We start from the raw sequence: 12,954 nt of genomic DNA on the forward strand, positions 1-12,954 counted from the left end.
GGAGCAGTCTTCCCATGACCCCATCCCTTTCCAGGCACCCTGCTTTTCTCTTACCCCAAGCCCTATGGACGGAGAGAGGCTTGTTGGTGTGGCAAGGGGACTGCCAGAGGGCATTTGGGTTATCTTTTCCTATGTCACGGAATAAATCACCCTGGGTTTATTAGGTGGCTTAAAAACACTGCCATGTAATGTGGTCTGGTCAAGATTCTGGAAGGGCCAAACGGGGGGAAGCAAATCTCTGTTCCATGGAGGTTGGCTGGATCCTGGTCACTCACCTGGAGCCTCGGTGGGAACACAGGACCCTTCCAGCACCATGGGGTCACCCCAGCAGACTGAAGGGGCTTCTTACATGGCAGCTCGGGGCCCCCAAGAGCATGAAAGGGGACGCTGCCAAGCTTAGGCTGCCCTCTAAGCTTCGGCTAGGACCGGCAGAGCATCACTTCTGCTGACTTTGATTGGTGAGTGAGTCCCAGGGCCTGCCTGGTCTAAAGGGGAGGGCGCTGCGCGGCGTGATCCGTGGGAGGTATATTCCCGTGGGCGTCACCAATGAAGCAGCCTGCCAGCCTCGGGCCAGGGCCAGGAGAAGGGGAAGTGTCACCCCAGGCCTGACATGACCCCTTTGCCCCCACGCTAAGGCCTTGGAATTAAGACAGATGTGCGCTCCTGTCCAGGCTTGGTCAGCTAGCTGCCTCACCTTCCTTGGGCTTTGACGGCTCACCGTACCCTGATGCCCCATCTCGCCGGCCTCCTGTGCTGCCCTGTCACCTGCACGGACAGGCAGGGAGACCAAGGCTGTGTGAACGCCTGCTCTGGAATACATTTCTTGTCTTTCCTCTCCTTCCCACTCCTTTTCTGTCCCACCCTTGCTGCCAAGGCCCCCGCCTGCACACCACCTTCCTGGAGACCCTGATATTTCCCACCCAGAGGCACTGTGTCATGTACTCTTCGTGTGTTCCACACGCTGCCCTGTGTTTTTAACTCCCTCATTACACATCCCTTCTGTCTCCTGCCACCTGAGTAGAAGAGCCCTCTGAGCCTCGGATCTGGGCCCAGAGCAGTAGGGAATGCTTGCTGGGGTGAACGAGGCAGGTTGGCACCGAGAAGCCTGGACAGATGGCCACTGTGGTGACTGCACCTTCCCAGCTGGGAGGCCCTGGGGTGGTGGTAACAATAGCCACCCTGGTCTCCTGCCAAAGAGGCCATACGCAATAGGCCAAGGAGTTGGCTGGTAAGGTGAGCAGCTGGATGAGAGAGGCAGGGAGGCCTGAGCTTGGGGCTGGGGTTAGGGGGTCTCTGTTGGAGAACTTTCGGCCTTTGCAGGGGACCATGGCCCTTGATCTTCTCTCCCCCCCTCCCCAGGGTCTGCCCAAGGCCTGGTCACAGGGTTGGTGAGGGGTAGGGACCAGCTGCAGGTCTATCTGATACCAAGGCCCCTGCTTTCCTACCAGCCAACACAGCCCTCATCAAGGCTGTCCCCCTGCACCCCCTCCACCCCGCTCCTTCACTGAGGGGAAGGGACATCACCTTTCTTATTCCAAGTGCAAAGGCCCCAGGGAGCTGCCGCACCACAGCCAGGGGAAGGAGGGCTGTTGGGGAGGGCATGAGAAATGGCATTCTTTATTCATAAATAAAAACATAAAATTACCAGAAATAGTTTACATGGCCAAAAGGGGGCATCAAAAATAAGATAACTCAAAGCTGTGAAAAGCAGAGCAAACCAAACAAGACCCGACCAAGAGAAAAAGAACTCTATACGTATTCTTCCAAACGCCAGTCCGTCCACAGCCAGCCGGGCCCGGGGCTCCACAGAAGGGGTAAGGAGGGCAGCGCATCCGAGTGCACAGGTGCACGGCCTCCTGCCACAGCAGCTGCCGTTCCAACAGCCCAGGCTGCCTTCTCCCTGGGACCCCTCTCTTCCAAGAGATGGCCCAGCCTGGGCCGGGGTGAGAGCAGGGGCAGAGGCTCAGCAGGTGCTTCTGAGGGGAGAGGTATCCCCCTCCCAGTCCCCACGGAGCTCAGTGCCCCTGGGGGTGGGGTGTGCTTGGCAGGGGTTACCCGAATACAGAGGCCAGAGGAGAAACCCAGGGTGGGCGCCGCATTGAGAGTCCGGTCACTCCCAGAGGCAGAGTCTCCTCTTGGTGAGGTGGTGCCGGTGTCGCTGTCTTGCTGCAGACAGCGGAGCATTTCATCACCCTGTGGGGAGCAGCAGGGGTGACCCTGCGGCTCTGACCCTGCGAGCAGGTGTGTCAGCAGCCGTGCTCAGAGGGAGGGGCGGCGAGCTCCCACCGGCCCCGGGCCAGGCCGCGGGGTTGACTTTACCCGTCCCCGCTCAGCCTCTGCAGCTCAGAGCCTCCTTCCAGAGAGGCTAGGCGGGGCAAGGTCCAGAAATAGCAGGGAGCTTTTTGCACAGGGAAGGGAAGGGAAACCACACTGCAGTGAGGTCGCTATATTACACAACACTCGCACTCTGGTGCAACTGGTGCCACTGTGGACCACCCTGCGGTCTTGGGCTGGTGGCAGCCCAGGGAGGGCTCCGCGATTTGGCCTGGGGCGGGGATGCGGGGTGCAGGGCACGGTCACACCACAGTGGAGCCCCTTGGCCGCCTTCCCCGGGCTTAGCACCCACCTCTTCACAGCGTGGTCTTGAGGGCACAGCGACGGGCTTTTGGCTGTTCTTTGTGGAGGGAGGGGTCCTCCAGCCTGGGGAGGGGCAGCAGCCCCTTTCTCTATCCCGTGGGGCAGACTCACTGGGAAGAAGGACTCAAACAAGGCACAGGCTGGTGGAGATGGAGGGACCAAGGGCCGTGGCACACGGGGACGGACATCTTTGACTTGGGGGTTTGCATGTGCCCAGTGGAGGGGACTGGCCCCCAGGCAGGGAGAGGGCTCTTGGCCTGTCGATTCCAGGTTTAAATCTAGCCTAAGACTAAGAGTAACGGCTTGAAATTCCAGAAAACCTCCTCTGTTACCTGAAGGCAGGACAGGCACAGCTTAACGCAGGGATTGGAAGGCAGAGCCAGCAGCAGGGAAGGTGGCCCTGCCCTCAGCCCAGACTCAGGGAAGGAATGGTGGCCCTGGAGGGATGGGGGGGGCAGCAGGAGAAGCAGCTTCCCACTCCCACCCCGGGGCTGGAAGGGCCAGGAGTCGGGGACAGAACTGGGGGCACCGGTCTGGGACTGCTGACTACCCAGACGTCCTGGTCCCTCCTGCCTCAGTGAACCCCTCTCAGCATGCAGGAGTGAGGCCCAGGAATCCGGCGACGGCTGGCTGTCCCAAGAACAGCAGCTGCGGCTAGAGGCAAAAATAGAACGTGGAACAGCCTGGCTGCCTGCGAGATCGGGCTTGCTTCCGAAAAGACAAGAAAGGAAAAAGAAGAAGAAAAGAAAATTCCCTGAACCAAGCAACCGAGGAACCACCTTTTCTCTGCACATCTTCAGAAGAGAAGCCCAGCCTCCTGCAGGGCCTGGGTCCTTGACTACGGGGCTCAGGTGGGGCTGCAGGTGGAGAGGGCCAGCTGGTACCCCCCGGGGCTGTTCGGAGGCTGTGTTGGCACCTCTTACTCTCTTTGGCCACTGGCCCTCTGGGGCCCCTCCCTGACCTGTACAGACTCTGCACGTAGCCCTGGAGGTGAGAAGGGGAACGGCAGGCAGTGGGAGAGAGCTGCAGGTGAAGGGGGGAATGCCCAGCCCAGACAACCCTGCGCCATCTCAGGGGACACAGGTTATTCTGCATCCAAGCAAAGGCTTGGTTCTTGGGAAAGAAAAGCAGCTCAAGGTAGCTGCTGGCCAACTTGAAGCAGGTGGGGGAATCCCTACCTCTGGTCCCCTGATGAAAGATCTGGAGGCTCCCCTGGGAACAGCTCCAAGTCACACCCTCCCTGTGTGAGGGACAGGGACGTCCTCAATCTTTCCCTCCCAGCACCCACCCCGGGGCCTCGGGTCTATGGCTTTGAGAAGAGTAGTCACAGAGGTCAAAGGCCACCAGCCATCCAGAGGCTGCTCATTTCTGGTCAGCAGGGCCAACAGGGTCTGGCCATTACTACCTAGCTTCTCTCTCTGACCCACTCTGGGTCTTGCTGAGTCTAGATAATCCTGGGCTGGCCCAGCTCTCCCCTCCTTTCTGTGGCCTGCCAGCGTCGGGAAGCTCTGATGTTGCGAAGTCACGTTCTCCACACCTCACTCCAACCCCTACCCCTCCGTGGCCAGGGGAAGACAGCTCAGGTTACGACCAGGTCAGATTCCAAAGCTTCTGGTCACCAATGCTTGTGTTCTATTCCCAAGGCATCCCGATGTGCTGGGGACCAGGGGGGCAGGGGGGCGGTTCAGGGAGGGGGGCGCGAGAAAAGAAGTTGTGGGAAGAGAGGTGGAAGGGAGCTTCCATCCTGGGGAGGCCACTGGCCTTCATGGTAGTCACCACCCTCGCGGGGAGAGGGTATCTCTAAGTAGTTTGAACAAAGGCCAAGGTTTAGGGAGCCCTTAACCAAATGATGGAGATCGGGGGACTCATCTCTTGGCAAAGCTAGAGGTCGGGCAGGCTGCAGGGATGCTAAGCATTGGAATGTGGGAAAGGCGGGGAGAGGCCGTGTAGCAGCCCCTCCCCTCCCCCCCTCCCCTCGAGGTCTGTGCTTCTCTCAGAGGCCTGAGCAGGGGAGATGGGGAGGGGAACCCCCACTCATGGGCTCAGCACCCCTGTCTCCCAATGCCAGGTCCCCGGCTCCCTCCCGGGAGGCCCCTCAGATCTCAGTGGCGATGATGTCCTCATAAGGGATGTCAGCCCCTTCGAGGTCAATCTCAAAGGGCTCCCCTGCACCATCGGCGCGGGCCAGCTGCTGCAGCGTCTTTTCCAGGCGCTGGTTCCGCTGGTACATGGCCAGGTAGCTCTGCTGCAGCTGCTTCTGGTACTGGATCACCTTCTCCTTCTCCTCCTTCCATAGCAGCCGCTCATGCTGGAAGCCCGAGGACATCTGGTCATGGCCCTGCCGCTCCTCCCTGAGCTCGGCCCGCAGCCGTTCCAGCTCCCGCTGCAGGGCGGGCACGTCCTCGGCGGAGGCAGGCCCCAGGGCGGCCGTGTCCCGGCCCCGCGGCAGGGCGGCCTGGGCCTGTAGCTCCAGCAGGTTCACCTTCTCCCGCAGGAGCTCCGCCTCGTTCTTCTTGCGCTGCAGCTCGTTCTCGCAGACCTCCAGCTCCAGGCCCTTGGTGCGCAGCGCGCTCTCCAGGTCCTGCGTCTTCAGCTCCAGTCCCTCCAGCCTGCCCCGCGTATCCTTCAGCTGCGCCTTCAGGTTGAGGATCTCGCTGGCCTTAGTGTTGATCTCCGTCTGGGACTCCTTCAGCTGCTGCTTCAGGAGAGAGATCTCGCCAGACTTCTGGCACACCTGCCGCGGGGCGGGGACAAGAGAGAGAGCCAAGGGGTGAGAGGTGGCACCTGGGTGTTGTGTCCTTACTTGTAAACTGAGGATCAGTCATAGTACCTATTTCTTAGGGTTGTTGTAGAGATGAAATGAAAGAACCTAGGGCCTGGCATTAATAACCACTCTGTGAATTATTATTATAAATATGTTTGCAATATATTTCTGTGTTATTGTGAATGTTTAATTTATTTTATTTATTGTCTTACCATACAGCCTGACTGGATAACCTGGGAGTGAGGTCACAGCAATGGCCAGCTTGGCTCCGGATTAGACAAACAAGGATGGATGCGTTGTGAAGCCAGCACTGGCTTATGCCTCTGACGTGCCCTGAAGTGTCCCAAGTCCTGGCTGAGAAACCATGGCTGGGGTAGGGTCTGCTGTGCCAACACTGACGGGAAAGAGGAGAGGGAGCGGTGCCATGGCTAAGGTCCTGTCCTCTTCGGGAAACCCGGCAAACAGAAAGCGACACTCACTTCCATCACTCCATCCGTCACTTCCACCGAAAGGATCCTTTCCTTCTACCCCTGATAACACCTGTTGCTCTGATTTCCAGGATGAGCACAGGCAGCTCAGTGCAAACAGATGCTGTGTGGCCAAGGGTGTGTCACCTCGACCTCGGGGGGTGATGCTGGTCTAACCAGACCCAAGGAGCCCTCAGCCCCTTCCCAGGGCAGGAGTCTTTGGAGTGAATGCCGTGCACACCCCCTCCCGGTCCCCTGCACCACCTCTCAGGTGAGAAAAGAGAGGAGGATGAGGGGTTAGGCTGTTCTCCAGCGAGGCCAGGCCCAGGCGCTTAACTTGCAGGTGTGCCTGAGTGGGTGCATGTGTGTGTGAGCCCCTTTCTTCCTGTTTTACGTTTCCATCTCAGCCCACCAGATAGAAGCCCTTCTCGCACTTCCGTGAGGAATTCTGTCCCTGAGACCTGCACAGATGCGGCCACTCCTACCAATGGGTGGAGTCCCTTGCCTCAAAAGTCACAGAGGATAACTGTGCTCTCTCGCGGCTCTGGGGCCAGCATGAATGCAGGATGGTCTGTGGTCCTCCTGGGCCCCTGTGAGCAGATGCAGTGAGTTGGCCCTCAGACAGTCCAGCTGGGACTCGGCTCTCTCGCTCCAGCTTCTCTGCCGACGACTCGGTTACTAAGTTCAATTCTGGCCACGAGGCACCGGGGTGGGGAGAGGAGGAAGCCCGGACTAAGAGTACCCCCAACTTGGTTTACCATGGAGCCCCTTATTTGGGTCATGAAATGGGTACTTCAGCCCAGTTTTCCCGGGTAGTTGTGTTCCTCCCCCATTGTCTAGAGACTGGAGGAGACCTGGAGAAGGTTGGGGGGTGGAGGGCGCTGGCACCGAACCCCTGCCCGCCCAAGCCCACATCCTCACCTCCCACTGCGTCTCCTCCAGCGCGGGGACGAAGCTGGTCTTCTCCTTCTCATAGGACCTGAGCTTGGTCTCCAGCAGGTCCTGCTCCTTCATGAGGCTTTCGAGCTCCTGCCGCAGCTGCCGCTTCTCCTGCTGGAGTTGGAGCACCTGCAGGTGCAGCACCTGCTGGGCGCGCTGGCTCTTCTGTGCCGCGGGCTTCAGCTTGCCCTTGGGCTCCAGCCCCTCTGGCTCGTCCTTGCAGCGCCGCGGTCGCTCCTCGTAGGCCTGGCTGGCGGCCAGCCCCTTCTCCTCAAAGCTGCGGTGCAGCTTCTGGAGCTCACCCTCCCTCTCCAGCAGTTTCTGCTCCAGGTCCTGGACGGTGCACTGGTCCGTGGAGATGGGGGAGCGGATGGAGCCCTTGTCCGCCCTGCTCGGGTGGGCCAGCTTGCTGCCCCCGTCGGAAAAAGACAGGGCCTTCAGGCTCATCATGTTGCTGTCCTGGAGGAGGATGCCCTGAGTGATGTTGTGGGCTGAGCCCCCAAAGCGGCTGGCGGGCCCCACCGGTGTGACCAGCGGGTCCAGCTGGTAGCTGCTGGTGGTGCTGTGAGTAGGCAGGCTGGACATGGAGTTCCGGCCGGAGTCAGACAGCGCCCCGGAGCACAGGCCGGGCTTCAGCCCCTGCTCCTCGGGCTTGTCTGGAGGCGCAGGGTGCAGCTGGTGGCTGGCGCTCTCGGGGGACGAGTGGAGGATGGCGCCCGACCGTGGCAGCACTGGCTTGAAGGCCGTGGGTCTCACAGCACCCTTCTCCAAGTCCTGGGGAGGAAAACAGGCATATGGATCCCGTGGCTTCCCCTGATGCACCCCCAGCTGGGTAGGCGTGCCGGCCACGTGGCACCTTCCCGGTAGGGAGCCATAGGTGACCTCACCTGTTGCTCTGAAGGAGCCAAAGGTGGTGAATCTCTCCCGAGGAGGAGAAACTCCTCTGTGCCTGGGGACGTCCTGAAGGGTCATGAGGCACTCTGTATGGTGAACTACAAACCTGTCACCATCTTGACCCACCTTCCGCCCCAAGATACCAAACGACTCTTAGATTCACTGGCTGAGACCTCCGTGCCAGGGCTCTGGGGCTCTGTGTGGTGCACGTAAGGACACTGGACGTGTGTCCTTGCCCCTCGCAGTCAGCCAGGAGCTGGAACACTGGCCGTGACCTGCCCTGGAGGCTGGGGGAATCGCTTGAAATAATCATCCTTTCCCTAAAGCTGTCATTTTCATTATTAGAGGACTTCACAGTTCACAGGCTCTTTACTTTCAAAAGCTTAAAGCTCTATGCAAACATACGGGGCCATTTCCTAGCACATCAACACCAAAGATTCATCTTCCCAGGTGAGGCCAGGGCACTGGATAGGAACAATGTTTTCAGTGTCCACTGGCAGGACCCGTGAGAGCTTGAGCCAGCATGAGGGCTGGACCTCTGAGTACGTGGGACTCTTTGCCCTCATCCCTTCTAGACTGATGATGAGAACAAACCCACAGGCCTTAACCGGTCAAAGATGCTTTGGGGCTAGCTTGAGCTGGAGCTGCTGCCCAACCAGAGCAGAAAAGGAGGGGAAAGCCCACCTCCATGAATCCTCTAAGGAGCGAAGCTGCCAGCTCTCTCCAAGTGCCCTCTCTACCTGTTCCTCCACACGGTCAGCGAGCCCCCTCTCTTTCCCATGCGCTTGAATATGTCGCTGTCCGTCCTACCCTGGCAATCCTGAGTTATAGCCCAGCAGAGCTCAGGAAGGCTTTCATTTCCCCTTTGCTCTCTACTGAAAGCTCACCCAGGACTTCTGCATCAGAGGACTGACCAACGTGCCCATTCCTTTGTCCAATCTTGCTCTCTGCTGTGGCTGAGCACTCCTGCCCTCTCTGCATCACTCAGCCTCGTGGAGATGTATGCGTTTAGACCTCCACCGCCACCCCTCCTGGCCCCAGGCCTCTCTCCTGCCTTTCCAACCCAGCCACCCACACCAGAGACCCCGCTTACCATTTCTAGCTGGTTGGAGAAGGGCATGAGCTTGGGTGGAGTGGACGGGCCAAAGTCCACCCCGGCCTGGCCCCCTAGGTCCCCACTGGACAGTGCAGTGTAATCGGGGCGGTGGGAGCCCCGGGCCTTCTGGCTGACCTTGATATAGAAGAAGTCTTCACTCTTGCCCATTTTGGAGCTGGACTTGCCATGACCCGAGTCCTGGGAGAAGCCAAATCTCAGCAGGCCGTCTGAATAGCGATTGAGCTTCTTGAGGTGGGAGGACTTGCGCAGCTTGTACTGGGAGGCCCGGCAGTGCTTACTGTGGAAGCCGTGGCCGGAGATGAGGCTGCTGACGCTGCCCATGGCGACGTGGGGCCGGGGACAGGCAGGGCAGAGCGGGGGATCTGGCGTGGCTGTGGCAGTCCTGGCTCCGCCAAGAGGCTGCGGTCATAGCAGAAGCCTCACAGAGCCCGGGAGAGCCGAGACCTGGAAGGAGACACAAGCGGGAATCAGCCTGGGATGGGGCCGGTCACTGCACAGTCCCCGCCGGTGACTTACAGAGGAGGCATTCTGACCGTGAGATCTGGGCAACAGAGAAATGCATGTTTCTCCTAACAGAAGCTCAGCCCTGTCTCTGTTATTGTCTCTGTTATCTCATTCTTCCTTTGTCCTATACTTCAGCAAACATCCATTGGGAGCCTACATCGGGAAGGCCCTGTTCTCAGCACTGGGATGCAGAGGTGACTAGAACAGTCACAGTCCCTGCACTCATGGGGCTTGTGTGTAGCCTAGTGTGGACTGGCCACAAACAGATCAATGTGTCCGACCTCAAGTGATCTAGGTGCTATGGGGAAAATAAAGCGGAGTGAATGGGATGGCATTCTGGGAGGTGGTTATTTTATGCAGACGGTACGAGGGAGGCCTCTCTGTTGAGTATCATTTGGAGAGACCTCAAGAAAATGAGGGAGCAAGGCACATGGAGATCTGGGAGGAGAAGGAAGAAGCTCAGCGGCAGCCCCAAGGGCAAAGCCCTGAGTTCCTGTGTGGAGTATGCTGGGCATTTGTGAGATTAGCAAGGAGACCAGTCTGGCTGGAGGGTAGTTAGCAAGGGGGGCGCAGGGGATGTAGACGTCAGAGAGCTAGCAGGTGTCAGGCAACAGAGAACCTGGCTGGCCATAAGGGCTTTGGCTTTTGGTCTGATGAGCTGAGGAGCCCCGAGATGGCTTTAAGCAGCGGACAACCTGATCTGACTTCGGCTGTGGAGGGTCACCCTGGTTGCTGAATGGAGAAGAGGCCATTGAAGGGACTGGGTGGAAAGTGGTGGGCCAGTTAGGGCAGATGAGGGACTCACACGGCTGGGCCAAGGGCGGTAGTTATGGATTCAAGTTTAGATGTAATTTTAAGGTTGAGCTGATAGGATTAGTTAGAAGATTGGCTGCAGAGAGTGAACGAGTGGAGTCTAGGATGACTCTAATAATTTTGTCTAAGCAACTAGAAAAAGTAAGTTGCCATTTATTGAGATGCAAAAGACCACAAAAGGAGCCAGTCTGGGATGAAGTCGGGGTGGAAAATAGGAGTTTGGTTTAAGACATTAAGTTTGCAAAGCCCATTAGACATCCAAGGAGTGATGTGCAGTAGGGAACAGGATGGCTGTGGAGCGGGGGAAGCTGCAGATTTCCATGTACGAGGCGTTTGTGCAGAGAAGCCAGGTTTGAGACTAGATGAAAAAGCAAAGGCAGGAAGACAAGAGAAATGTGAGGACTGGTTCACGGAGGCCAGGAAGGTGAGGGGGAATGAGAAGGCTGTGAGAGAGATGCAGGAGACCCACGAAAAGCAAGGATGAGGATGGTGTCAAGTGCTGCTGAAATAAGATGGTGACTGAGAATCGGTCAATGGATTTGGCCATGTGGAGGCCACCAGTGACCTTGACAAGAGCAGTTTTGGTGGAGTGGCGGGAAGAAAGGCCTGAGTGGAGAGCGTTCAGGAGTAAAAGAGGGGAGAAATAATTGTATCCGTGGACACTGAAAAGTACGTGATAGACTTGGCTTGCATTCCCAGTTATGCTCCCTGCCAGCTATGACTCAGGAGGTAAACACTTTCACATCTTTAACCTTCAGTTTCACAGACACTTAAAAAATTATTTTAAAGTAATAGGACTGCATCTTCTAATCAATGCTGAAAACAGTAACAACGACCTTGCCAGTCACCAGACAGAGGAATGCACTGGAAGGCAACGCGGGCACTCTCGCAGACACAGGCAAATCGCGAAGCGTCGGTCACGTGATTTTCAGAGCTCGGAAAGGCTGTGTGGCTGTCATGCATTGGGAAGGGGTATTTCTCAGTCAGTCAAAAGACAGATGATCCAATTAAATGGGGGGACTACAAGTTTAATAAAATAGGAAATGCAGAAGGAACCCTGCATTCTTTATTATGCTCTAAATTACCCTGTCAATCCGAAAGGGGCGAGAGACAGCCCAGGTGGGTGATGAGGGTGTATGGGCACAGCTGAGGGAGCCAGAAGGTGAAGGCTCAGATTCAAACGTGCATTGTCATCTTGAAGAATAAAGTGGTTATGTTATGAATGAATACATTCTATATTCCAATCCTAAAAGTACAACACAACAAAACAGCATTGTGTAAGCGTAATGTATTTTTTCCTATGAAAAGCTTTTATTAAACTGATGGCCTCTTAGAATCAGGGAACCACGGTGATGCCTCATGCGGTCATTATGAGCAGTTTATTGGATCCCATCAGAAGCTAATAGGTCTGGTACATTTATTGAAAGCCTAGTACATAGTTGGTGCTCCATAAATGGGAGGTATTTTCATTGGTATCTATGATTTATATAACTATAATTGTTCTCTCCAGCATTTGTCATCCCTGTGTTGTCTTCAATGGCCATATCTCATTTTCCAGAACTAGTTCTCTTCCTTCCAAATGCAACTTTCCAGCATCTCATTCCCTGAGAGCACAATTTAGGAGTATGAAGTTGCTCTGCTAATTTAACAGCTGACAATGACAAAATGTGTTTCTCATGCCCCAGGTCATCCGTCTCTTGCTTAGCTGAGGCCTCCAGGTCCTATGAGGCAAATATTCTATTGCTGTCCATGTGTAGGGAATCTGTTTTTGGCCAAAGGACTCTCCTGCACTCTGCACATTCTACCAGTTGGGCAACCGGTGACTTACTTTTTGTCCATCCAATTACACATTTGTGAGCATCTACATGGATAGTGTTGTAGAGATAAGGCCACTGGCTACGGCATCAGACAGATTTGGAGTGGAAAATTAACCTCTCTTGAGTTTTCTTTGCTTACAAAATAGAAACAGTCATTATTTCACAGGATCAGTATGAGGATGAAGCAAACTCACAGAAGTCAAGTGCAATGCTTGGCACATGGTGGGTGTGTGTGATCAATACAAGGACAGGACTAGGGTGCCATCTAGAAGCATGTAACAGTTGGAGCAGAACGATAACACTGGGAAGACATGTAAAATGAATCTGTCTGCAACTCATACAACTCAATAACAAAAAAACAACCCAGTTGAAAAATGGGCAGAAGACCTAAATAGACATTTCTCCAAAGAAGACATACAGATGGCCAATAGGCACACGAAAAGCTGCTCATCATCGCTAATTACCAGAGAAATGCAAATCAAAACTACAGTGAGGTACTGCCTCACACCAGTCACAATGGCCATGATTAAAAAGTCTACAAATAACAAATGCTGGAGAGGGTGTGGAGAAAAGGGAACCCTCTTGCACTGTTGGTGGGAATGTAAATTGGTGCAGCCACTATGGAGAACAGTATGGAGGTTCCTCAAAAATCTAAAAACAGAGTTGCCATATGATCCAGCAATCCCACTCCCGGGCATATATCCAGATAAAACTATAATTCCAAAAGATACATGCACGCCTATGTTCATAGCAGCACTATTTACAATAGCCAAGGGGCTTCCCTGGTGGCGCGGTGGTTGAGAGTCTGCCTGCCGATGCAGGGGACACGGGTTCGTGCCCCGGTCCGGGAAGATCCCACATGCCGCGGAGCGGCTGGGCCCGTGAGCCATGGCCGCTGAGCCTGCGCATCCGGAGCCTGTGCTCCGCAACGGGAGAGGCCACAACAGTGAGAGGCCCGCGTACCGCGAAAAAAAAAAAAAAAAAAAAAAAAACCAAGATTGA

At 56.0% G+C, this 12,954-nt stretch overlaps 1 protein-coding gene across 2 annotated transcripts in view; it reads right to left on the reverse strand.

The window, feature by feature from the left end:
• Positions 1–1,594: 1,594 nt before the first annotated feature.
• The window catches only part of LZTS1 (leucine zipper tumor suppressor 1), a 49,524-nt gene continuing 38,164 nt past the window's right edge, over positions 1,595–12,954 (reverse strand). For both annotated transcript variants that reach the window (XM_027091955.1, XM_027091956.1), the window contains exons 2-4: positions 8,795–9,262; positions 6,790–7,581; positions 1,595–5,371 (exon numbers count right to left, since the gene is read on the reverse strand). In XM_027091955.1, the coding sequence (XP_026947756.1) occupies positions 4,733–5,371; positions 6,790–7,581; positions 8,795–9,139 (1,776 nt within the window). In that variant the 5' untranslated portion in view covers positions 9,140–9,262 and the 3' untranslated portion in view covers positions 1,595–4,732. The remainder of the gene's footprint in view (positions 5,372–6,789; positions 7,582–8,794; positions 9,263–12,954) is intronic.

The sequence above is a fragment of the Aethalodelphis obliquidens genome, unplaced genomic scaffold (genome assembly GCF_003676395.1).
Source record: "Aethalodelphis obliquidens isolate GAN/ISIS:26980383/991018 unplaced genomic scaffold, ASM367639v1 scaffold74, whole genome shotgun sequence".
Taxonomy (NCBI): Eukaryota; Metazoa; Chordata; class Mammalia; order Artiodactyla; family Delphinidae; genus Aethalodelphis; species Aethalodelphis obliquidens.